Source organism: Danio rerio, chromosome 3 (assembly GCF_052040795.2).
Source record: "Danio rerio strain M-AB ecotype USA chromosome 3, GRCz13ab, whole genome shotgun sequence".
Classification (NCBI taxonomy): Eukaryota; Metazoa; Chordata; class Actinopteri; order Cypriniformes; family Danionidae; genus Danio; species Danio rerio.
The window spans coordinates 40,046,282-40,073,034 of record NC_141023.1 but is presented as its reverse complement, the minus strand read 5'-3'; the positions used below and the strand labels follow the sequence as shown (position 1 = coordinate 40,073,034).

Below are 26,753 nucleotides of genomic sequence, written 5' to 3'. Positions count from 1 at the left end.
TTTCTGTCCCTTTCCGAAAGCTGATTCGATTGCTAAGCAACAAACCTAAAGTCATATTAGAATGCACTGCTTGTTTTCCACCTTTAGTGGAGCTCTGTAAATTATGTTTATAAGCAGGCGGGCATGCCGTGTCTTAGTGAAAGGTTTAACACACTCTCTATGCTAACAGGAAACACTGCGGGCCAAAGCAATAGCAAAGTTCATGCTGTTTAAGAAATGAAATGAAAGGAGCGACCTTGCTGAAAAGCATGCCCACATAAATGGGCTGTAACCACAGAAAATAACAGTGGGTCAGTGTGTTGTTCCGCAGTATGTTAAAGGTGTGAAAACATATACAAAGGGAGGCCAGAAATGTACTATTTATAACAGCACAAAGAGTAACTCCATTTGTCTGCAGAACACCAAAGACAAGAACAAACACTGCCCATACAATCTCCAGAACAACATTACACCTTAATGAATGTTATATTGTTTATGATTTTCTGCCATAACCAGCAGAGATGTTTAATCTTATGGCCTTACACACCCACACACTTGATTCAAGCTGATCCAATACATCAAGTCCTGATGGAGAATGTGGAGATAAAGCAGATGCTGCGCCTCTTATTTAAGAAGGTAACTAAACTTGCAGAGCATATTTATTTATCATTTATAAATGTTTGTTTGTATATGCTATCAATTATAGTTCTTATACAGAAAATCAGTATCTGAAAAGTCACTATCTACAGGTTACTCTTACCAAAAAAATAGAAACCAGCCAAGAAAATTGCAATCAGTGCATATCTAATTACACAGACAGGAAATGTGTTCCACAGAAAAAAAATCAGTCATACAGATTCGAAGCAATGTGAAGGTGAGCATATAATAAAGGACTTTTCATTATTGAAGGAACTATGGCTTAAGAACAATTGATTCATAGAGTAGAGGCAACGCACCTTTGATGGGTCCTCCAAGAAGTGGCCTGTCTCTGTCCGATGCTGAGCTGGGTTTGCTGCTGTTGTCCCTCTGACGGGCAACAGCCACTGCAATTCCTACTGGAGGATGACGAACCTCTGCTTCCCCCTGAGAAGAGCTTCCATCCCTGCCAAAGGATTTAGCACTCTCTGGTCTCTCAGGTTCCTTCTTCAGCTGCTTTCCAGGCTGCTGGGGTGGAAGGTGCTGAACCCTGGACACTCCAGGATAACCAGCCTCCAGTTTTAAACTGCCCAAACCTCCAAATGGACTACGACTATCGGATCCGTGCCTAGAGCCAGACTCACTGGAGAAGTTGCCACTATATTTGATGAGGCTCTGCATAGCTGAAACCTCCCCATGTCCATCAGGACTTCCACTGCTGCCTACTGGTCTGTGCAAGCTAGTAGTGTCTAGGTACATTTGCTTGCCCTCTTCCTCACCTCGGGCTCCGTGGTTGTGTTGGGCTGCCAATGCAGCCATGTGACTGGTAGCATAATTGCCCATCTCGAAAGGCTTCCATTTGGGCTCAGCAGAACCCAAGGTCTTCAACGAATGCTGCTCAGTGTGAAGCGAACTTGGATCCATTCCAGAGAAGGAATGGGTAGATCTTTGAACCCTATCCCGCTCTTGGCTGCGGGATTCAGTCTCGAGTCCTGTTCTGATCATGTGTTTTGATGTAGTGTTAGTCAAGTCCCTGGCATCTGGGCTATTTCCAGATTTATTTGTGCACATTTCCAAATGCAAAGGCTTTTTCATGGCCAAACCATTTGACCTAATTATCGAGCCTTCCTCTCGTAAAATGTCTCTTTTGACATCCCCGTGAGGCGGCGACTCGCTCCTAACGGAGGATCGACCATGGTCCATAAGTGTTCTCTCATTTCCCAACTGCAGGGCTGATCTGTGCGATTCCCTCTCCCTGCTCTTGTCATTTTTATTATCTCGAGCTTGGGAGGCAATTTGAATTGGCCCTTTTCGCTCATCGTAAACCTCGACAGAAGGCACATAAGTAGGAGCTATCACTCTGTGTTCTTTGCCTGGCTCTTTCGTTGTAGAGTAGAGTGGGTACATGCTGGGCGGCATGTGGTGAGGGGGAGGGTAGGTGCCAGAGGACACCAGCCTGGGCGGGAGATGGGATGGGCTGGGCTGCAGGGAAGAGGGACTGGCATACGAAACATGCAGAGTGCCAGCTGATGTAGCAACTGAATCGCATCTTTTCTGTTTGTCGTTAGAAAGGTGGCCCCCTGGTCGGATGGTTTCATCGTCCCTGTCCCTCCTGTCCTGTTCTGTACTCTGATGTCGGGTTGGCGTGCCGCTGCTTGTCCCGGAGTTGCCAAGTAAACTATGGTTAGTTTGTTTGGGTTTAGTGTCCGTGTTACTTAGAGCAGGCGAGTGCTGGTGAAAGAAAGGCCGAGCATGCTCTGTAGTTTTTGCAGGCCTCTCCAAGTTGCCTACCCTGCGCTCATCTTCCGCCTTGACATCCAAGGTGAGGTCCACCACACTGTGAGGCCGTGACTCCTCTTTTGGTTTTTCTCGTTCTTTCCTTGGGAGGGAGTGGGCTAGGTCACTCTTACAGGGCTTTTCTTTTCCCACATCTCTGCTCGACTCTTTAGAGCTTTTGTGAGGAGGTAAGGACTCCCTTTCCCTGGAGAAGGAGCCAGGCATGTGAGCCACTGGGCTTCTAGCCATTGCAGACTGGGAGTGCACTGAACCTGGCAGGTAAAAACCCTCTGAGAAAATGAGAACAAAAAATAAAGAGTTAGCACAACTGAGCTTAAGACATGTGGTGTAAAAGATAAGGCTGCTCAAAGGCCCTACAGTACAGAATGCATATAAAAGACTGACCATGCACTATTTAACTTGCAAAAGTTCAAGTGCTAGTTGGTAAATGCTAACAAAAATAAAGTTGCCTTTCCAATAAAGTTTCCTAAAGTAATACACTTTACATATTGATGTTTTACAGTAATGTCCACAGGGCTATACATGGTTTAAAAAAGCTCTAAGCATCAGTTTAAAATAATAGGTAGTAATCTATTAAACCCCTCATCCATACACACTTTAGTTCTAATGCCTAATTTCTATCTGATAATGCATTTCAGAAAATAACAAGCATTAAACATTCAGAAAGCCAAACATATATTAAGTTTTTTTTATGAAGAAACTCCCAGGTAATACTAATTCCCAAAATCAAATCAAGAGAATAAAATGAATTACTGAAATTCTCATTGATCCTCATACACACAACTGAATCACAGTGATAATGGTTAAACATGTAATTTAAAGTATACAGACCTTTTTGGGAGTCAAAGAGTGCATGTTGGCTGAGCTGTGGGTGCTCAAGGTGGCCCAAGGGAATGTAAGGGCTGGGGTACAAACTACTTGGCAGGTGAGAAAAACCTGGAAAAGAGAGTACAGACATGTTAGCTCTTTATATTCGAGAGGGAGTGGCTGAAACTGTCAGTTCTACATCCAGTATTTAATGATGCATCTGTATCTGGTCATCTTCAGGCAGAGAGAACATCAGTACAATCTCTATTGAATGAGTTGAACAAGGTTCACAAGACCTTTCTCCAGCAGAACTGAAATTTTAGCATCATTATTCAAAGCCAAATCATGCACACTTACAAACACATGGACTTGACGATTTATCTTATCAGTTCATGAATCTGCTTCTACAGCTTACCTCAGCCCAATCGTAAAACTGACGTATTACCACCCAAAGCAAAGAGAGAGAATATTTCTCACATCTGACATCTGGTAACCGGGAAGCGGCCATTCACACATGCAAAGTCATGAATTTCCTCCAAGATTTCACCAAGGGCAAAAACACTCAAATGCACATTTATAACCTCAAACACTACAAACAGTCATAAACAAAAAGCACAAAGGCATGCACATATAGTGCTGACACATGACGTTATTCCTTCCTTTAAAAACATAAGCTTTAATGAAAGACAAAAGGGCTGTCAAGGCCAAGAACAAATGGTCCTCTAAAGATAGAAATGATCTACATTAAAAGGAGAGGACGAAAATGTTTAGAGCCTAATCCTCTGAAACACAGGGTCATGTAAGTGCATTTATCATTCCTGGCTTTAGAAAATACATTCAAATGGGGCGGATCACATCCTTCACTCAGAACCTGTTAGAACCTGTAGGTGTGGCAAGCTTGCATTTAAAACCAGAAGACCTGAGGCAAATACGAGACCTGTTGCTGCCTTTATGGAGTGATTTGGCAGGCCCGTACCGCCCTTGCCCTGGGTGCACGCTGATCCATGAGCGACTCTGTACGAGGACAGGCAAATGAAATGTTTGTTTTCAGACGGCCGCGTCTTAAAGCACGCAATTACTCAGAACACCACTGACTGCGTCATTCAGGCTTGGCAGTTTGGAGAGGTCAGGTGGTGCTGGAATGACTCATAAGAACACCCCAAAGAGATGAGTAACCGCTAAATCAAAGAGTGCATAGTAAGCAAGGTGTTTGCGCTAAATGCTATCTGCAAAAATGAAGCAAGAGCAGCTTCTGCGGCAAATGAATGGAGTGAATTGAGCCTGGAATTTGCGCTTCTCCCATCCCTCTGGCAAAATAGCAACACAACCAGAGAGGCTTTGCTGGAGAAAGGTCAAGAAGCCATTTTATTGGATTTACAGCCAAGCTAAGGGGGCACATGCCTGCTGAAGCACCTTTTAAGGTTTCACAACAAACTGCAGCAAATGAAGAACAACAGAAGGCAGGGGTTAGGACTAATGTCCAAATAAACACAGATTAAGAGGGAATATTTGCAGTATGTCCGCCCTTGCATTGCAAACTCTTCATTCTTGGCGATCAAATTTGCCATTTAAACAGTGTGAACGACACAGCCTCCGCTGCACAAGGATATCGACAACTCTGGTTTATGAACAACACCAGGAGTGTCTTAGGTATAATAGATTAGTTCTAAGCATCAATGCAATTTAAATCAGGCCACATCAACCATTATGGATTGACTTGGGTACGTCTTGGAGCAGTCAGTTCTCCAATGCAATGTTTAGAGAGATAGCAGATAGAGGGTCCTGGTGGGGAGGGGTCAAAGGTTGGCCCATTTTAATTAGTGTAACCCGAGCTCTGAAGCTCTTATTGGGGGGCACATGAAAGTCTGGAAGATTTAAAAAACAAAACTACCTCTTTAACTCTCTTTTTGGATGCCATTGCTTAAATTCCTCAGACAAACTAGGCGATGTTTCCCAAGACACATAGTGTCAACAGCAGGCTAAATAAAGGACTGGCTTTGCCCACAAAGCTAGTGTGGTAGTATTTCGTCATGCAAATGCCAAAATGCCAGTGGTTGAGGTGTTTATTTTTGCATGGCAAAGACATTCATCTGACTTTCTGTCTAAATAAGCTACATTGGCCTAGTAAGACAGCGTTCGTTTTTATTCTAATTGGACGCCAGAGACAAAACACTGCCGATAAAACACCAGGGTTACTCAACACTTATCTACGATCACAGCCTTACAGTCAAAGCAAAGTCTGGATAATTAGTGATAAGAGTGACATGAGAACATTAAGTGTTATCGACAGTCCAAATACAAAACAGTCTAAAAATACAACCTTTGCCTAACGCTCACAAAGTGCATCTTCATGGCACTACGTGTAAGAGCGGTGGTTCAAAGGCTGTCACTTTATTTAGTACTTCTCCAGTGACTGTAGTGCTATGCCACTGATTCCATTCCCACACCATACCGAGAGATGATTGAAGGCATCCTACTCTTAGCAACAGGGCTAGAACTGCAGCGGCACATTTATTTTGGTGTTCTTCTGCATGCCTCATGAGGGGTGTGGTGAAGGCAAGCGTGCTCTCAATGCACAGCACATCTAATCTCAGTTAATCTCGCTTTCTCTAATGTGGAAAAGAGAGAAAGTCTCAGCCTACCCAATATCAGTAGACTAATTAGTTTTGATTGCCACTGCCATTTCCTTCAGTTCTGCACCACAATGTGCCTAATGCAGAGAAACTTCCTGAGAAGCCAGGAAGCTAGATACAAGGTTCCCACACATTTCAAGTTTACATGACTTCTCTGTGCTCTCTACATCATGGGAAATTAATGAATTATTTTATAAGGGCTGATGGGTAGAATATCAATTTGTGTACAGATCTGATTCTTTTCAATTATTGCAGTGAAATAGCAAGCTCACATACAAGTTTTCTTAAGACCCTGCTGCTCAAAACTGCAGCCAATAATAATATAATTTCGTTCTAATCAACAATTAAAAACAAAATTACAAACTACAAAATTTTATACATTTGTTTTTCTTGAATTTCGCTCTCTCAATTTTTGTTTAATATTTTTCTCTAACATACCAATTTGGGTGTACTCATTTTGGACCATTATCATAAGTTATGTGCTTGATAAGCTCTAGATTTGGCTTCAGTACTAACTAATCTAATATATATGCACAAATATAATGTTGTATAGCTTCCTATAGAAAATATTAATTTAAACATACACACACACACACACACACACACACACACACACACACACACACACACACACACACACACACACACACACACACACACACACACACATATATATATATATATATATATATATATATATATATATATATATATATATATATTAGGGCTGAAAAATATATCGTTTGAGCATCGATATCAATGTCTGTATCTGCTTTAGTCAGATCGCAGGTTACATAAAGCTTAAAAGATGAAGATAATGTAAAATATAATTGTTTTTTTAATTACAGTACCCATGTTATTTCACGATTGATTGTTCAATTTCTGTACTTGAATACTGATAGATACTCCAGAAAACCATAAAGCACTGTTATTTGAGTTGTATTTTTTTATCGTATTTATATATATGCTTGCTACTGCCTAAACTGAAGATCAGTTCTTTTCCATGACATTTACAGGTTTCTTCCATTGGTGTGGGAATGTATGAGCAGTTTTAGGAAAAACTTCAAGTAAACTTATCATTATACAGATAAAAAAAATTATAATAATAATAATTTCCATAACAATTATATGATTATGTTATCAGAGTTGGGTGTAACACATTACTGTATTATAATTACATTTGAGGAATGCAGTAATGTAAAGAATTACATTTTTAAATTTGTGTAATTTGATTAGTTAATAAAGTCAATGCTATTGCAATACTTGCGTTACAAACATAGTTAAAAAATGCTTCTTTTAAATTTAAGTTTTTCCTTTTAAGTTTTCACTACAACGTCAGTTAATAAGCATGCACTTTTAAATAGCTGGAAAACACAGGCTGAAATGGCTGCCGATAAGAGTGGTTGCTTTTTCAAGTGGAAATACAGACATTACTTTCATTTCATTAAGCGTAAAAACAAAAATACTCGATATTCAAAATATTCAACAATAATATGAAATGCAGTCTATGGCCAGACTCTAAAGATCTCGACAAGTAACTTGTTCAAGCTCTTGAATAGAAAGTATTTAATGACAATCTTCTTCACCAAGGCACCAAAATCACGGCGGTTCAATTCAGTCTAAAGAGGTTAAATGTAATTTTTGTGCAGGATCACATATCGCGTCTTTTGCACATGCATTTTTAATGGTGGCACGCAGCCTGCGCACACAAATTGGGAGTGCATATTGCGCACACAATTGGTGCGCCTAGAAAATGAGAGTAACTGACCAATCCGCTTCATGCTTTGTATGGAATGTACACGTTTCGATGAACTAATTACCTCAGAAAAACACAGAACACACATACACTGCTGTAGTTTTGCATACTATGGATGACAATGGTTACGGGTATCCAGTTTCTTCATGTCTTCTTTTGTGTTAAAAACAGATTTGAGAGACAATCAGGTTTGGAAAAAGTGAATGATGAGAGAATTGTAAGTTTTGGGTGAACTAAGTCTTTTGAATATCAAGCTGCTGTGATCAATCCATTGTGACGTTTCTATGATAATGCATATGAAATTACTGAAAGAACTGCAGTTTATTTTATATTTTTATATGGATATTTTATATGTTATAAAAGTAACTTCATATCAAAGTAATTAGTAATTGGATTACTTTTTACATGAAGTAATTATTAATGTAATTAGATTACAATTTTCCAGTAGTAGTCAGTAGTTTGTAATCCATTACTTTTTAAAGGAACTTACCCAAGACTAGCATCATGAATTTGATATTTTTATTACTTGCATTCTTTTTTTATCCAGTCTATTTAAAAATTATGTGATATTTGTAAGTGATAACAATTATTATTATTATTTAATAGTAATACAATAGTGTGCAGATTCCCCCAAAAACCTGGTTATGAGTGCCTGTAAAATGGAAAAATGTGTGTTTCTGGAGCACAGGAAACGTTTAACCTAGCTCGTTCTTTAGGGATCTATTACTAAGGACAGTGGAAGGTTACGTGTAAATGGGCTACGTGTGGAGAGGGGAATTTAGCTCGGAAAGGAACGGTCAAAAAAAAAGCAGGCCATTAACATTCAAAAGCAAAGATGCTTCGACATAACCTTGCTGACATAAAAGAGAAAAACTGTTCCCTGAGGTTCAGCCTATATAAAAGTCATAGGAAATGGCTTTGAAGGAGAGGAGGCGGTTCAAGACCTGTATTTAGGCACAGAGGGGCTGCAAAGGTCAGAAGCTGCTGCACCAGATTCATGTGCACCACAAAGAGGCACCTTCCAGAGTTTCTGCCAACACGCATCCGCCTCCGCTCTCCCTCTTTTCATTATCTTTATTATACATCTCCAGTTTCACAAACACATCAGTATTCAAAACCGTCATCTGGACCCCAGGGACGCCACAGGAAGCGCAGCACAACATCAAAGCTCTACCTGCGCCAGCAAATCCATCATCATAGTCAAAGAGGGGCATTCCTTTCTGAGCCTAGTCCAACGTGTGACCAGAAGAGCAGGACTGGATGCTCCATCAATCAAAGCGTGCCGGCCTCCAGCCTCAGTCATCTCTTGCACAGTCCAAAGTTAAACCAACCTGATCTCTCACACACACACATGCTGCTGCAGATAATGGACTGACACACGCTCAAACCAAACCAAACCAAAGACTGGCAGAAGCCAAATTAGGACCAGGGAGGACACATTCCAGGGATACTCTGATTCTTGTCTAATATAAACAGAGATGAGCTTCATCTGCACTCGCCCAAGCCACACAAGGTTCCATTGTTGTGGAACGCCTCGTCCTAGCAAAAATCTTGTTAGTATACACTACCATGCAAACATCTGGAATCAGTATCATTTTTTAAAAATGTTTTATTATAAGCTTATTCTGCTCACAAATGCTGCAGTAAAAACTTTGAAATTGTGAAAAGTTATTGCAATATTGAATGACTGTTATGCTATTAAACGCAGTTTAAAAATTATTTACTTAAAGTTTAAAGTAGAAATATATGCATGATTATCATCACATAATCCTTCAAATATACTGTCGGTACCAATAACCTAGCGGTTAAGTGTGGGCAACATATAACACCATGGTGCTCACAGCGACCCGAGTTTCATTCCCAGCTTGAGGTCCTTTGTCGACCCATTCCCTCTCTCTGCTCCCAACTATTTCCAGTCAATTCTCTGCACTGTTCTATCCATTAAAGGTTCAAACCTCCTAAAAATATTATTTAATATTATTCATCACAATTAGGGATGTAACGGTATCAGAATTTCACGGTACGGTAATACCTCGGTATGAATGTCACGGTACGGTATTTATTGAATCATTTACAGGAAAAAACAAAACTTATGAAAATACTCCAAAAAAGTGCCAAAAGTGTCAATGACATACAAATTAGCCATCTGTCTGTAAGCTTTGAAACAGGAACTTCAATTTTAATTACAAAAAATTATTAAACCATGTAAAAAAATAAAGTTTCAATTTAGTATTGTTGAAAACTCATCACATTCAACATTTAATCACACACAGCCCATCTACCCAGATGAGAGCTCTGCTAGTCGGACTTCTCATCAAGCATCTCCCGCTGGATCTAATCTCACTATATTTATTAAACGGGATATTTCATTTATCTTGTTGTCTTTATCTAACGACATATTCCCTGACTTTGGGCATTGGAATCTATTACTTGTTCTCAGGTAACGTGTTTTGGCTGAGCGCAAAGATAAGTTAATGATTAATGTAACCACGTAGCCTACATTCTGTATATTGACTGATCGCTTGCCTTTATTTCCTATAATGTATAAACTTATTGTATGTTATACTTTTAAAATGGCCATTATTGATTCTTAAAACTGATACTCAGCAAAAGAGAGGCTGTGTTTCGTATTTTCACTGAAATTGAAAGGAGGCAGTTGTTATCGGCTCCGTTTTGTTATAAATATCCACACAGTGAAGATGACGCTCATCTTATGCAGCACGACGCCTCAACATGTCTGCTGTCTAAGTTGCTAATATTAAAATGATAATAGGCAGTTCCTTAAATCATGTTTACATTTTATTGTTGAGAAAGTGAAACAACGAAGCCAGGGTGATGTGAATGAAGTTATAAAGTACACTGTTCCCTTTGAAGATTTACCCGTGTCCTCGGTATAATCTGCTTTTCCATATCAAACTGAGAAGAAGAGACTGCAGCCTTGATCAAACTTGCGAAGTCTGAACTTACACGGAGATAATGCAGGACTGAACTGTGCGTGTAAAGCAGGTCGCACACCAGAAGCGACGCTCGGCAGCGCGCCGCGCAGCGCCACGCAGCGCCACGTATTTTAGAATTCTAATCATAGGTTTCTATCAGGATACACACACCGGCGCCGCAAGTCGGCGGCTGTCGGCGGCGCCCGGCGACGGCTCAGGACGCAGTTCATTTTTCAGCCGCGCCACAGAGCGCCATCTGATTAGTTTCATGTTAAATATCATTCGAATGTGCGCGTCTGGTGTGCGATACTTTAATCTGTCATGTACGCGCCGTGTCGCGGCGCCGAGCGGCGCTTCTGGTGTGCGACCTGCTTTAGAGTTTTCCAGCTCTTTTCATCCCCGCTTCTAGCAGCACACTCCATTTCCGCATTACTGGATCTGTAGCAACAACAGACCGCAAGGGATGATGGTCAAGCATGGGCTGATGGCAATTGTAGTTTTCGTTACCTCCCGTTTGCTTCATTCGCCTGAGCAAATTTTCTCAGAAGACCTATAGTTTTACCGAGTCATGCGACTTCGGTAATATCGAAAAAAATTAATATTGCGGTATGACGGTATTTACAATACCGTTACATCCCTAATCACAATACATTGTTCAAAAAAAGATCACCAATAAAATATATTATTTTTAACTTTTTATAAATGAATGCTAAAATGTATTAGTTAGTTTTGGTGACATTATCAGACACCCCAAGTCCTCCGGAAGTTCTGGGAGTCTCCGGCATATGAGATTCCCAGACGCCTGCAAACAAATGATAATCTCCCGAAAATCGTGCGTCTCACCCCTCTTTTAAAATATGTTGCGCAAACCCCTCCCCCCGGTCTTCAAATATGTCACACACACCCCTCCTCTTCTTCACATACGTCGTGCACATGTGTATTTGATGCCTGTGATAGTATAATGATTTTAAAAGCATTCAGGTATTTACAAAAAGTACCATTTGTGACCTTAACTACAATTACTTTTACTAAATTATTTTTATCATTCAGTTACTTTACTGTTAAATACTTTTAGACTCAGGAGACGATAAAACACTTTATTTTTGTTGTATCTTTTTTTTTTATAGTATTTTTAGATTAGCTATGTATGAAAATACTCAAAACATTTGCAAATATAGAAATGCTCAGCAAATAACACAGCAAAAAATATGTCAGGGCACCCAAAAAGTTTATAGATTGTTTATTAGATTCTTTGGTGATGCGCTCCCACTGCAGAACCGTCCCAATCAATCTAACATTATAAATTCTTTCCAAATAGAGGTATTAAGTCATCTGGTTAAATGGTAATTCTGTCACAATATACAGATGAAGTCAGAATTAATAGAATTACTGAAATGAAACAAATAAGACTTTCTCCTGAAGAAAAATATTATCAGACATACTGTGAAAATGTCCTTGCTCTGATCAACATAACTTAAAAAATATTTTAAAAAGAGAGAAAAAAAAAAGAAAAAAAAAAGGGGGGGTACTAATTCTGACCTCAACTGTATTAAGCAAAATAAAATAAAAAAGTGCACAATGTTAGATTTTTCCAAAATCATGCAGCCCTACATGCAAGAATCATTATTAGCGATTTTCTACCAACGATAACGTATATTATATTATATTATTTCTGATGGATCATGAGACACTAATGACTGGATTAATGATGAATAAAATTAATCTTTTATCACAAGAATAAATAAAATTTGAATTTGTTAAAAATTACACAATTTGACTGTTTTCACTGTATTTTTGATCCAATAAATGCAGCCTTGGAGAGCAGAATTGTGTTCAAACTGTCCTGATTGCAAAGCTTTGACTGGTAGTGCATCTGCAGAGATTGTGCTTTTTAAAGTTAACCACAGCTCGAGGGGTTACTGCTGTACATATACATGCTCCACATCCAAACAAACGGTAACATTTCACAGTTGGCTGCGATTCATGTTTATTAATTGAACTTCAAAGTTAAATCTGACAGTGGTTATATCCCTCTGATTGTAGAGTTTCTGCAATCCCCAACAGCGATGGCATTGCGGCGTGCCTGATTGTTTCACACGTTTCGTGTAAAAATAGCCAAATTCCACAGCTGCTACTTCGACTTCCTTCAGTTAATAAGAGCCAGGTGCACCCTTCAGAATAAACAGGCATGTTCAAATATTTTCACAGGCTGCAGAGACAGAGTACACTTCAATGTCAGCTATTCACTGCATTTCTACGGCAGGCAGTGCGAGGCAGGCTTGCTATGATCTGTGCCAAGGTTTTAGACAATTCATCTGTACTTTCTCTGCGGGGACTTGAAACAAAGGCCTATGGGTACAAGGCCCTTCAACAAACCTCGTTAATAATCCGCCCACGCCCTTTTACAGAGCTAAGGCTGCTTTTCTTTCCATTTGTTTGGTACACACATGAACCATTTTGAGAGCTAAAATCTCAATCTTTTCAAAATGGCAGGGGCTGGAAAGGCTTCAGTGGCAAATGAATCATCTTGGTCGAGCGTGCAAGCTTCGAGTTAAAGCACAGATAAGGCCTTGACTTTTTGGACCGAGATGAGGAAAGAATGTGTAGTGGGCTCAACAATGAAGATGGCCTGTTGTAATATGCTTCAAGCCTATTGCTTCACTTACAGTAATTCGCCTCCTAAAACTATGTACTTTTTTGTGGAGCGGAAAAAAAAAATACTTCTGAGTGTTCAACAGAAGAGTACACAAGCTTTGGGAAATTCTACTTCCTCATTGACCGCTATGTTGCTACGTGCCCTGTTAATAATCTCTACACATTTCTTTCAGATTTATTTTGAAGAAGTACAACCAGGATTAATTTGCCATTTAAAAGACCATGTGAAGAATTATGCACCCAGAATGACTACATACATCTTTATAAAAGTTCTCATAGTTGTTGCAGATGAAATACAACAACTGGAGAACATGATTCTACGTTGATGTATTTTCAGGTGGGCTATTCAAACATCTTTACCAAAGCCTCAACACTTGATGGTCGATCTCATCCATCTGTCATGTTTGTAGTCTAACACTTTTTCATTCGGCTTTGTTGTGCTAATTGAATACACATCCAAAGCATAATATATTTTGGGCACTATTAAAGCAAGCAAGGATATGCACTTCAAATTTCTACCGGATATATTCAACCAACATCCAGGTAACTTACGACAAAACATATTACAAACAACAAATGACAAACTAGGACATACCAACTCTACTTTCAAATATAATTTAGGACAAATAGTATGTGATTCAGCAATAATCCTGGGCAAAAGAAACTAAAGGAACACCATAGTCAAAAAATCTATAAGGAAAAGTTACATAGTGGCAAGATTTTCATCTGCATTTTTTATGTAATTTCAGGACATGATGGATAAAAACAAGAGACGAATATATTCTCGAAAGTGCATAAAGTCTGGTTTGTGGTGGAGGAACTTATATAAAAGTTGATTGATTCATTCATCTTTCATTTCAGATGGCATGCACATAAACTACCTCGTAGGATTTATATTTATGATTTTAAGATATTAGCATTTTTACGTAGATGGAGACTGTAGCTATAGATGAGGATCTATTAAAACTGCAAGAAAGATTTGTGAGAGCCTTGGTTGGAAGCATTGGTAAAATAAAATAAAAAAGATCAATCATGTCTCATCAGAGCCACAGAATTACACCAGAGATTATACTTGCATAATGCCAGACTTTATTACTATGTATTACTTGCTTTTTTGCACTTTTGCAATCTTTTTCAGAAAGGATACATTCAATTAAGCCAAAGTGACAGTTTTTCTTGATTTTACTCCAAATGATGTCCTTTAAACATTTAAATCATTAAAGCATCCTGCAAGCTTTTGTTAATAAAGACAATTTTTTTTTTTTTTACGATACGTAAAATGTTAAATAATGTGGTTCCTGGTTATTTGGTGAACTATTTTTTAAAGGTGAAGCAACAGCATTCATATAGTACTAGGGGTTGGGATTTTAATATTTGTTTATTTAAATTTAGAAGTATAGCGGGGAAAAAATGTATACAAGTGCAATCATGTGGAACAAATGACCAAAATCGATCAAGTATTTTAAGGGCTTAAAGAGTTTTTAAAAAGATGGTTGTTTGATGAGGATAGTTAGTTTGCATGGTGGACGATGATGTTTTTATATGTTATTGTACTGTGCATAATTTTGTTCCTGTTTTCAAATGTGGAGGTACCGTTAGTTTTATGCATTAACTGTATTTTGCAGCCATACTTTCTTTTTTAAGAGCGAGGACCATAATGGAAAGAAGCCCAAGGCTTTGTGTTTTTATCCTTATCAGTTTTATTTCAAAATGTACGGGATACTTGCATTTCAAATAAATTCAATTCAATTAAAAAAACAGGTTATGCCAAAATATTAAGCAAAACAGATAAAAATCAGAAATATTTCATAAAAAATGAAATTAAAATGGATCTGAAGTATTATATTAGACTAAAGATGGGTAAAATACTGATGAAAATTTTGCTCCTTTAAAATACAGTATTTTATTTTTAAATGTATAAGCGAATAACTATATTAAATGGCAAAAACTATTTTGATCAAATAAAAGCACCCTTGTTGAGCAGCATAAATGCATGAAATTCAACTTTAATTGCAAGTAAAAACTTTTTTCTTTCTTGAAATAAATCAAGGGGTCAAAAAAAATAAAATTAAAAATTTTAATAAAAAAAAAAAAACGTAAATTTAATAATTTAAACTTACAAGCAGCCAGAAACTTTTAACCAAGCTAATGCTGGGTGCATCTATAAGACAGCAATAGTGTCATATACATACTGTTCTTACACAGAACTGCATTCACTAATATCTATCTTAAGTTCTGTCAAAGCTCTTAGACATTGACTATTGACCGACACCAGCTATTTCTAGAAAAGAATTGGTTACAATTACATTGCAGCAGAGCGGCTGTCAGATGTGGCCTATTCTACATCAGGACTTCAGGGACCAAATTGATTTTTTATTGTCTTTTCTACAGTCGTTGCACACCATTCACACAAATCTAGTTTATTGACTTCAAAAGAGAGAGAGAGAGAGAGAGGGAGAGGGAGAGGGAGAGAGAGGGTAATCCATCGTCAACATCAGATATGACTGCATATTACACATCACCGGCCGACAGCCTTAACCAGCCACATTCGCTTATCAAAAACAATACTGCACCTCTATCTGCTCAAGCACGGTCCATGCCACATGCTCGCACTCCCAATACCAAGTCGATTTCCATTAACTTCAAATATAAAGCCGCCTAAAAGTCCCTGTGGGTCGCATAGTAGAGGGTGTGTTTTTTCCATTAGCCCGTCCACCCGGTCCTGCCAGTCACCAAGACCTCTGACTACTGCCTTTGTCTGAGTTCACTGATCTGCCAACAAACCTAATCGTTAAACCCAATACGTGCATGCCGCCTCGTGCAAATGCAGGTCCAGCTTCATTTAAAGAGCTGACATGCTCTGGCGTTTTCTCCCCCTTCCTTGTGCAAAAAAAGGCGGCAATTCCTACCTTCGTGAGAGTGAGAGGCCCAAAGCTGGGCCATTTGCAGGCTGGCTTGGTTGGGGGCTCGGAAGGCCGGATCTGACGACCCGTGAGCACTGGAGGCGCTGACGTATCCTCCGAGGAATGGGCTCGAGGCACCTGGGAAGGCATCACCTGCGAAAGAGAGGTTCAAACATTTGCTTATGAAGTGACAGAAGAAAATGAGGCCGTAAAAAGACCGTAAGCACCGTCATTTGATATGATGACATTCCACTCAGGAGAATAGCCTAGGCAAAAGTGGAATGATTAGTCTGTGGAGCTTTGCGGTTTCTTTTGAAATTCGGGGAACCGCAGTTCGCAAACCTGTTTCTGCCTGCTGGACGGCCTTTTAATTCTGTTCAAAAGAAGTGTGTTTACTGAGAAGCACAGAAAGACCACAAACACGAATTGCTTTTGCTTGTAAACAAATGTCACGAATAATTATTACTCGTTGTAAATGTTATGTTAACTGTCATTACAATAGCCACCAGATGTGCAGCTTCAAAAGGGAGAACGTCTAAATAAAAGCATGTTTTCTCTTTTTGACATCGGAGAGAGAGATGACGCACAGACATGCATGGTATTTGGTCTGCTGCCTCCCCCGAGCTTTTAAAGTCGAATAGATAAAAACGACAGTGATACCACATGCTGATTCTCCCCTGAGATCTGCAGAAAACATTTACAAATGCTGTTCAGGTCCAGAACTAATCTGGACGAGTCACTAAAATTCCACATGGATAGGGGGCGAAATCTTTAGTTTAACATGCAGATCTTTTATACAGGGTTCCCACACTTTCATGAACAGTAGATTCAAGGATTTCTGAAAGCAGCATTCATTTTAAATCAAGCACCACTGTAATTAATACCCCAGCATATGTAGCGCCATGAAAAGTCCTTACTGTACGTACTAAATGTTAAAAATGACAGAGTAGTTAAAAAAATACTGTTTTAAACATGTTAAAAGAACTTTAATACCTATTGTTGAATTTAATACTGGTAGTATTCAGAAGTGGTTTCTAACATATTGATAAAATGTACATTATTTATCAGTATTACTGTACAAGATTTAAATTGAAGAATTAATTTGTTTAAACGAATTTTGTTTCAAATTTAATTCAATCACTGTCAAGGACCTGTGTTTGTTTTTAAGCACTTTTCAGGTCTTGAATCCACATGTCTGAAATTCAAGTACTTTCAAGAAGCAGCGGAACCCTGTTTATAACCGCCATCATTTACTCTTTGTGATGTTCTTTCAAACCCTTAACACACAGGTTCATTTTCAAAACACAAATTAAGATTTAAAGCTCTGAAAAGCTTACAAAAGCAGCCCATACCAAGCAAATCCACATAAATCAAGATGTTTGATGCAAGTTTGGTGGTTTGGTGAATCTAAACTGATAGATTTGATCAATTTAGGTGTTAAACTGATGTTTTAACAAAAGTCCACACAAGATTTCTTCATCATTTGAAGTAATTCTATCTCTTTAAATTATTTTTATTTTAGATATTTAAAGTTTGGGTTACCCAGACTTTCCAAAAGAAAGAACTAAAAACTCTCTGATTTTTAACAAATTTATAATATTTATAAATTTATAAATATTATTAAAAACTTGATGTCTTCTGAGTTTAGTGAGAGGTAAAGTTTCTCTAGCTATTTCATGACAGATCATATTTCAAAATTTTAAAAATGACTTTTTCTATAATTTTCTATAATAAATAGGTTTACAACAATAAATAGACCTTAACAACAATATATAATACATAAAATAGGATCTAAAACACTTTGCTTAAGATTGTTTCCTTCACTTTCGTCAATTGGTGAAGTTACTTGCCACTGTCACCCCTGGCTCGCTCGGTTTGGGACTTGTGGAACTGCTCATTGTTGTGTTTGGATTTTCAGCAGTGCAAATTAAACCACACTGAACTAAACTGAACTTTAACTCTGAAAACTGGACGGACACAGTTTAAATTTACTAGAACTTCTAAGCTGCTTTGACACAATCTACATTGTAAAAGCGCTATAGAAATAAACATGAATTGAATACTTTTTATGAAAATTCTACCTTTTTGAAGGATTCACATAAAAAATTATTTCTTTAATGTCTCAAGAGAAAAAAAATCGTTGCCTGATTACATTAAAGCCATTAAGACCAGGGCATTGCAACAGTATATGTTTGATTTTTTGGTTGCTATTGCGATATTGACATTTGGAGTAACTCATGTCCATGAGCGAGTCCAATATAGCATCTTTAATAAATAAACTCGTCATGTCCTGGGTTGAAAGAATAGTTTGATTTTCTTCCTACTGAGCCTGGAAACTGAAATCTTTATTACTCAAGCACTCTGATCCCATCATGTGTTCCATTTGTTGGGAATAGAGCTTTTAATGAGTGGTTTCAAGTGTATAGGTGAAATTTTTTTTGGTGAACTGCCTCTTTAAATTAACAACTTAACCCCCAGGTCCATCCAAACCCCACACTATCTATTCAAGCATGACGTATAAACAGGAACGGCAGTAGAAATTAATGAGCCCTTCCCCCTGTCCAATTCCTCTGATGCGACGGTGCTTCGTTCCCACATGCTTTTCCTCAACCCAGCATGGGAGGAGCACTTCACACTTATTACTCAAACTAGAGATGGACTCAAACACACTTTCACAGATACACACACACACAAACACACACACACATCACTTCCTCCTGTGCCACAGACACCTTGGCACAAAGGGTCCATTTTTTGCATGTGTAAATAGTGCATTAGCATGACAAGAGGAGGAGGAACAACAAGGCATCGACGGCAACATGAGCCTTTTGTAGTTGAGGTTAGCATGCGATTAACCTAGGAGGGAAGCAGTTGTGCTCTGCTGATGAACCGTTGGGCCATTGTATTGCACATCGCTAACAGCAGATGTGAACCCTTTGGACTACATCTAAACATTAACCACAGGACTGATTAAACCTCTGGATGGGGTGAAAACAGAGGAGTTAGAGGAGAAGATCCATACTTGGGAGATTACGCTGCAGTATCGCGACAAGCCAACACCTAGATCTACATCTACAGCATTTGCATTGCTTTGAGGAATAAAATGATGTGTATTACTTGAACATTGCACACCATTGGGCTTGTGGATCTCAATCTATTAGAAGTCTTTTCTTCAAACAAACTATCATACAAACAGATGTTCTGCACTATATCTGATATAAAAGCAATGTTGACCATTTGAGTCCTGTCCTATAAAGCAAAGAATGAGAGAAGGGTCATGTAGGAGACTTGCACTACTCGATTGACGTTTTCTTTTTTAACTACAGGGTCATCCTCCCCTCAAGAGGTTACTGGGTAACTCGGCAATGGTCCAGTTGATGGTTCACTCCTTATGCAGTTTGAATTTAGAAACTCAATAAGGTTACTCTATAACCACTACGTTAATACACCTTAAAGGATTTTCTAATGCAGGCAGGTTGATCGCATTTCTTATTTTAAAATAACACGTTTTGATATTGATTTAGGACTGGACTGGAACTATGCATAATAAAAAAAAGACAGCTGCAGTTTAACTCTAACACTCTCCTAGAAGTTTTTAGCAAGCCTTAAAAATCTTGACTGGCTGGATAATCAGCTTTAAAAAACTGCATTTACAACATGTATATTGTAAAAACAAATCTGACTTGGAAAAGCTTTGGCTGAAAATATATGAATCAGTGTGCTTTTCTCTTGCTAAAACAATTATGGGCCACATTCGATCAGTGTTTAAAACGTATGAGAAAAATATGAATTGGTCACCTAAACCATGTAATGCAAATGTGGCCTAAATGTGATGAGACTGTTTGCACTACAGTTGAATATTAACAACATATTAGGTTACACTGGACTATACATTTACAGCGATCTATTGAGATTCAATAAGAGACTCAAAGTGCAATTATTATAGAACCAGAAAAAAAGTTATCAAGCCTGCACAAAACACAAACATTTATTACATTACATCATATTATGATATGATATTATATTATATTATATTATATTATATTATATTATATTATATTATATTATATTATATTATATTATATTATATTATAAACTATAAAAATACAGGAATAATTTCAAATCTTTAGTATAATTCAATGTGGGTTCTGCCCTAAGGGTTAAAGAGCTTCATAACAATTTAAAACTAAAATAACTTTAATGTTAATTTAATAAACACTTATCGGAAATATTAATTTGGTAGATGTAATGTTTTTCAAAATGCATGTAAATAGCCAAAGATGTTTGGGTTCAGTTTTCACGTTATACTCCCCACAGAACTAATTTTACTTGATTAATAAAAACAATAACCATTATAAAACTACATAGTAATAATCAAAGATTTAGGAAGCCTGTATAACATTTTATAATAAAGTAAAGAATAAATATCATGAGATCAATGCACAATGCATTTTTACATGCCTGGTCCACATTTTTGTATAATGGGTTTTCGATTAGATGTTGCACTGGGATTTGTTTTCATTCAGCCTCCATAACATTAATGTAATGTAACGTACTGTTTTTGGGCCATCATGCTAGCTGGCATTCAGCTCAATCTAAAAGGTTCCTTCAGGTTTTTTCATGCTCTATAAATCAATAACATCATTTAATTCCCATTTGAACCAACCATTTCTGCACTGGCAATGATGTGTATGTATGTATTGACTTATTAAAACAGAGAATGATTTTGTCTAAACAATGTAAATAAGTCTAAAACATTTTTGCATTTCCTTTCCATGTGACATCTGTATTAAGAGTACTGTGAAGTGTCCTATGATAGCTCCACGTCACGTCTTAAAGCTTTTCAATATGGTCCATTTTACTTTGTGCTTGTCTCTGGGTTTACTTCACTGGGTGCGGCTGGAATGACTGAATATTAAGTTTGTCCAGACTTTTGGCCACAGAGAGTCAACATTCTTGCTAGTTATCAAGTTTTGGCTAAGCAGAGGATTTTGGAGAGTGAAAGCTCCACTTATTCCAGAATCACAGTGACGTGGCCTGTAACATAAGCAAGCAGCTCCTGTCAAATAAATACAACAAAACCTTAAAGCCAAGACGTGTCTGCGTGCAGTTTCCAAGCTCAGTGCAAGAACCACAACACAACAGAACTGCTGCCCTGATCAGGGCTGCAAGATCGTTTACCTAGATGTACGTCCAAGAAGGTCTCGATGGGAATTTACTAAGTCAGTTGTTTCACATTATCTCTGAAATATTCATATCCCATCTGCAAACATTTCCGAGTGCCATATAATCCCTCTGAACCCAGAGTTTGCAGGGCATGTTAATTGTTTCCAATCACTCAGCTTTATGGTGCTCAGTCGACATTTCAGTTGCATGACGAAAAACACAAGGAGTTCAGTAGGTCAGAAATAGTTCAGTTCCTCAGCATCAGTCTTTCAAACGAACTATTTCAAACTAAATGGCCACTGTCTGGGACCAGTTGAATAGGACACTGGAATTTCCTAATTGCTTATGTTGCTCAACTCAACTGCAACCCAACAAGCCTTGCGGTGAGCTTTCGCAATTCCCTAACCAACACCCCTTATAATTAAAGCCAGACTCTTAAAAACAATTCAGAAAGAACTGTTGTAAATTAGAGAAAAGAGAGACACTAATTAGAATAAGGTCTTAAACTGAGGCAAAGAAAAACGGGACCATTAAAATACTCAGAGCCACTCTTAACTGGTCCTTCAAAGCCCACCACCTGCTCTGAAAAACATAAAGAGCACTCCCACACGACAATAGACGACATTATGATAGACATTACAATGCTGTAGACGTAAAGCATGCTCAGCCGACCAATTCACACATCAAGGGGAAACCGGATTTAGTGTTATTTAAAGCAAGGACCATGACGGAATTGCTAAACATTGTGAATAGGAAACATTTCATTGCTAAATTGCACATTTAAATTTAAAATACTTCTCATATGTCAACATAACACCTAAATTGTCCCTACTTATAAAAGGCATCTGCAGGTGTTTCTTTTGCTCTGGACTGCTGAAATATGGAAGTCAATAGCATATTTCATTGCATGCTGATTTTAAATGTGCAGATACAATTAGCCTTTTGAATGTGTTTTGTGAGTCTGTGAATAAATGGCATGGTTTTGTTAAACTATACACATTCTAACAACACAGGCAAATTGGAAATACGCACCTCAGATTACATTTTGGTGCAAATATGTACGCCACCCCCCATTTGACTGCAGTTTCTAGACAAAATTAATGCTACGGGGCATTATGATGCCAACAAATTTTGCTCCTTTTCACTCTAATGATAATTTCAGGTATGTTTTATGGACAAAAATGACTGCACAACACTAAATAAATACTACAAAAAAACTTAAAACAACTGTTTTTATATGCAGCTCTTCTGCACGGTCAGTTTGCTCAGTAGCTCACTTTGTAGTGTTGTAGATCATTCATTCGGTGAAACACTGTTCCACAAAAAAATAAAAGCAATGAAAAATCTGAGAAAAAATACACAAACCAAAAACTGCACATCCAAGAGGAAGGTCTTTCTGAAACGACAATATGTACACAAAGTAACGCATCTCAGATTGCAAAAACGTACACAACATCCTCTAGTGGATTTGTTATCTGAAACGTGCAACAATACATTGCTGTGTTCCATTTGTTGGGAATAGAGCTTTTAATGAGTTGTTTCAACTGTATAGGTGGAATGACAACATTTTTTTGGTGAACTGCCCCTTTCAATTAACAACTTAACCCCCCAGTTCCATCCAAACCCCACACTATCAGGTACCTGGCTGAGCATAATTTATGTTTTGCAAAAATGTAGGCTAAGGATAGTTTTAAAAAAATCTGGGTCGCATATTTAAGGACAAGTGATACTTGTGGTGTTTTCAGCATCTGTTTTACTACATAAGGACAATAACTTCACAACAGCTGCACTAACAATCACTTTAATAAAATTTATGTACAGTTTTATTTGAGAAAAGTCTTAGAATGTACACAGAAACTGAAGCCTTTCCACAGGTAAAATAAAAGTTTGATTCAACTATAAGAAATTCTGACAGGAATATAAACCCAATGCTGATCTTAAAGTAACCAATTTCTGGTTGACATTCAAGTAATCATAATTAATAATAATTTTATTTTTTTTACAGTTTAATCAAGAAAACAATATTTTACTGATAGCAGGATTTAAATGTAATTTGAGAATTTAAAAAACAAATCTTGAAAGGTAACTGTTAAGGTTTCAATATTGCATAAATTACTCTGAAATCCATTTAGAAAACTTTCTGCTTTAATATGAGAAGGGAAAAACGTGTCCAGAAAAATGAGAATCAGAATTTGGGGGGAAAAAAAACCTAAGTGCAATTTGGGAAACGCAAAGATATTATGTGGCTATTCCAAGATAGAAACAAGGTCTCTCCACTAGGGCTGCGCGATTATTCGAAAGAAAATGATTGCGATCTTGATTCGAACCGCCACACGATCTTAATCCATCATTTCTATAAATCAGCCCATCAGCCCGTATAAAGGTGATGGATAGGAATCCGCACAAAAATAACTAATTTCTATAAATAATATTTTCAAGTTCAGGAGAAGAATAAAGGCTGTTTCACAAGTCTTCACATTGTTTTAAATACATACCTCCATATGGAGTTAAAAGTGTCACATTCTGTATTTATAATGTTCAGTTTGTTGCACAGAGTGATTGTTTGGGAGCCGCGTGGCAAGTATGATTTGCATGGTGTTTTTTAACTCTTAAAGTGATGGCAGACATGACATGAGCGCACTCGGCAGTAAAAGTGAAATCGAACATCATTTAAATGATCTTATCACATTTTAGAGATGTGATTATAACAAACATTCGATATGTTTTTTTCTTTAATAGTGTTATCAAAGTGTTGTGCATGAAAATAAATGTTTTAGTGTCTGTATAACTACTCTAGCCTACATAACGTTGAATATAATGCAGGAGGGAACCTGATAATGACAAATGTTTCATTTCACCAGTGAAAAAAATGGCCTAATGATGTTGTCAATGACAAATGGCAAGCATAGGTCTGAACATAGTCATTCAACTTTAGAATTATGAATAGTTAAATCACTTTACTGTGCATTGAAAACTAGGACACATTTAAAGTCGATTAAAGTCCACTGTTCCAAGTCTTTTCATAATTTAGCAGTTTAACCAACGGTAGACCTACACATACGTCTAATATTATTATTGTTTATCTTACTATGTTTGAAAAATAACAATAATAATAGCCTACTCATATGAACCTTTATTTTACATCTAGAATCAAGAGAGATTTTGAGATCCTGACTTTAAGCCAAAAAAATTGTGATTGTCATATTAGCCAGAATCATGCAGCCTGACTCTCAACTGATGGACCATCCGTTTGCCAACCAATATACACAATATTTGTAACTAACTACACTACAAAAAATATCTTATGTGATGTTCCACTCTAGTATACTTCAACAGGGAGTTGTTTTAACCAAATTACATAACAGAAGAGCAAACATTTCTGCACAGATCAAATCAAGGCTGCTACAAAGTACTCACTTATGCTATTTAAAAAGAGAAAAAAAAAATGTCTACATGCCAGTTCCTTTTAGTGGTATTCAATGATTACAGTGGAAACAGCTGTTCAACCTTGTCTACTAGCCTATAATTAAACATTAAACACCATCCTCACTGAGCAAAGCAACATTCACCTGGGAAAAGCGTAAAACTCAAGTTCTATTTGGCAAATCTCCTTTTAGTGATTTAGAGTTATTTTTGTGCGGATTCCTATCCATCACGTTTGGTGCGTTTATACGGGCTGATGGAAAACGAGTAATTTGGCATTCTACCTCAGCTCAATGCATCACCTGCAAAGAAACAAAAACACGTCAGATGTACCAGTTCTAACAAGTCAACCTGGATCTCATACAATACACCGAATTCCTTCACACTGCAGGGCTCAAACTGAAACTTTTGTTCAGATGTTTTGACAAGATAAGAGTGACAAAATAATTGCTATAGCGGTGAATCCAACATACTGAGGTAATCTTTGTCTAATAAACAAGCTTCTGAGCATCAAGTTTAGGCGTCACTGCCTATTCAACAACCAAACCTACAACTGTGTTAAACAATGCGTCTGGGCAGCAATTCATCCTGGAAAACTGCTAGGATTATACATGGCCCTTTGTTGTACACAATGGTGAATGTTTAGCTTTGCATGCAGAATAAAATAAGCACAAGGGAACTAAATGCGATTCAGTACAAAAGGTGATTTCCTTTATTATTTAAGCAGACTTCAAGTACAAAGGCTTCGTGTAAATCTATAGCCTAAAAAAAAGGTGTTTGTTCTATTGCTGTCTTCCTTTGAGCTCCACCTAAAGCCTGATTGGTTACCATGAGAGGCAGAAACATGAGCCAGCAATAGAAAGGTCAAGCACATTTGCGACCGTCAGCATTCAATCCTTCCTTTCAAGACGGAGCGCTGTTGAAGTTACAAAAGTAGCATTTGTTCACAGCGTGTCTTTTTAAGGTGCTGCCAAGCGACCAGAGCCGTGACCTTGTGGCTAAGTAGCGACGCGCGTGTGCGATGAAACTCGTTGCAATTTCTATGCAATTACTTGAAACGCAGCATGAAATAAACACACAGAGGAGGCTCAGTTTTATGCAGAGGCTTTCTCGTCGTATCTGCTTCAAACAGCTGCGTGACGTGACGTGCTGCCCTACTAACATTAATATCTGCGCCGAGGAAAAGCTGCTCATCACCTTTTCATTACACAAGAACAACATTGTACATCAGTGACATGGAAAATAAGGCTTTGTGTCCAAATGGGAGATCCCACCATTCCTGATATATTACACAGGGAGCTGTGATTTCACCTGACCCTTTCATCTTTCCTCAGACAAATTAGCACATGATGACAAACGCCCCAGGAGAGGGGAGGAATGCTACTGCAATGAATAATTAATAATCATCATAATAATAAATGAACAAAAAAATAGACAAATGTGAAAGTAGCAAATCAGAATCACATTTGGAAAATAAATGAAATAGGGATGCACTGATTACATTTTTATGCTACTTTTTTGCTGGCAATGATATACAGTTGAAGTCAAAATTATTATTAATTATTATTTCCCCCCCAATTTCTGTTTAACGGAGAGAAGATTTTTCAACACATTTCTAAACGTAATAGTTTTAATAACTGATTTGTATTAACTGATTTATTTTATTTTTGCCATGATGACAGTAAATACTATTTTACTAGATATTTTTCAAGACACTTCCATACAGCTTAAAATGACATTTAAGGGGATAACTAGGTTAATTAGGTTAACTACAGTTAAGGTAATTAGGCAAATCATTGTATATTGATGATTTGTTAAGTAGACAATGTAAAAAATAAAGCTTAAAGGAGCTAATAGTTTTGACATTAAAATGCTCATTAAAAAAATTAAAAACTGTTTTTATTCTAGCTGAAATAAAACGAATAAGACTTTCTCTAGAAGAAAAAATTATCAGACATACTGTAAAAATTTCCTTGCTCTGTTAAACATCATTTGTGAAATATATTAAAAAATAATAATATTAATAATAATTCTGACTTCAACTGCGTTTATAACTGTTGGC

At 37.6% G+C, this 26,753-nt stretch overlaps 1 protein-coding gene across 8 annotated transcripts in view; it reads right to left on the bottom strand.

Annotated features, from left to right (window-relative positions):
• Positions 1-26,753, bottom strand: part of tnrc18 (trinucleotide repeat containing 18) — an 83,268-nt gene that overhangs the window by 44,342 nt on the left and 12,173 nt on the right. For all 8 annotated transcript variants that reach the window (XM_087244875.1, XM_087244878.1, XM_087244879.1 and 5 more), the window contains exons 3-5: positions 16,109-16,255; positions 3,244-3,348; positions 936-2,681 (exon numbers count right to left, since the gene is read on the bottom strand). In XM_087244875.1, the coding sequence (XP_087101001.1) occupies positions 936-2,681; positions 3,244-3,348; positions 16,109-16,255 (1,998 nt within the window). The remainder of the gene's footprint in view (positions 1-935; positions 2,682-3,243; positions 3,349-16,108; positions 16,256-26,753) is intronic.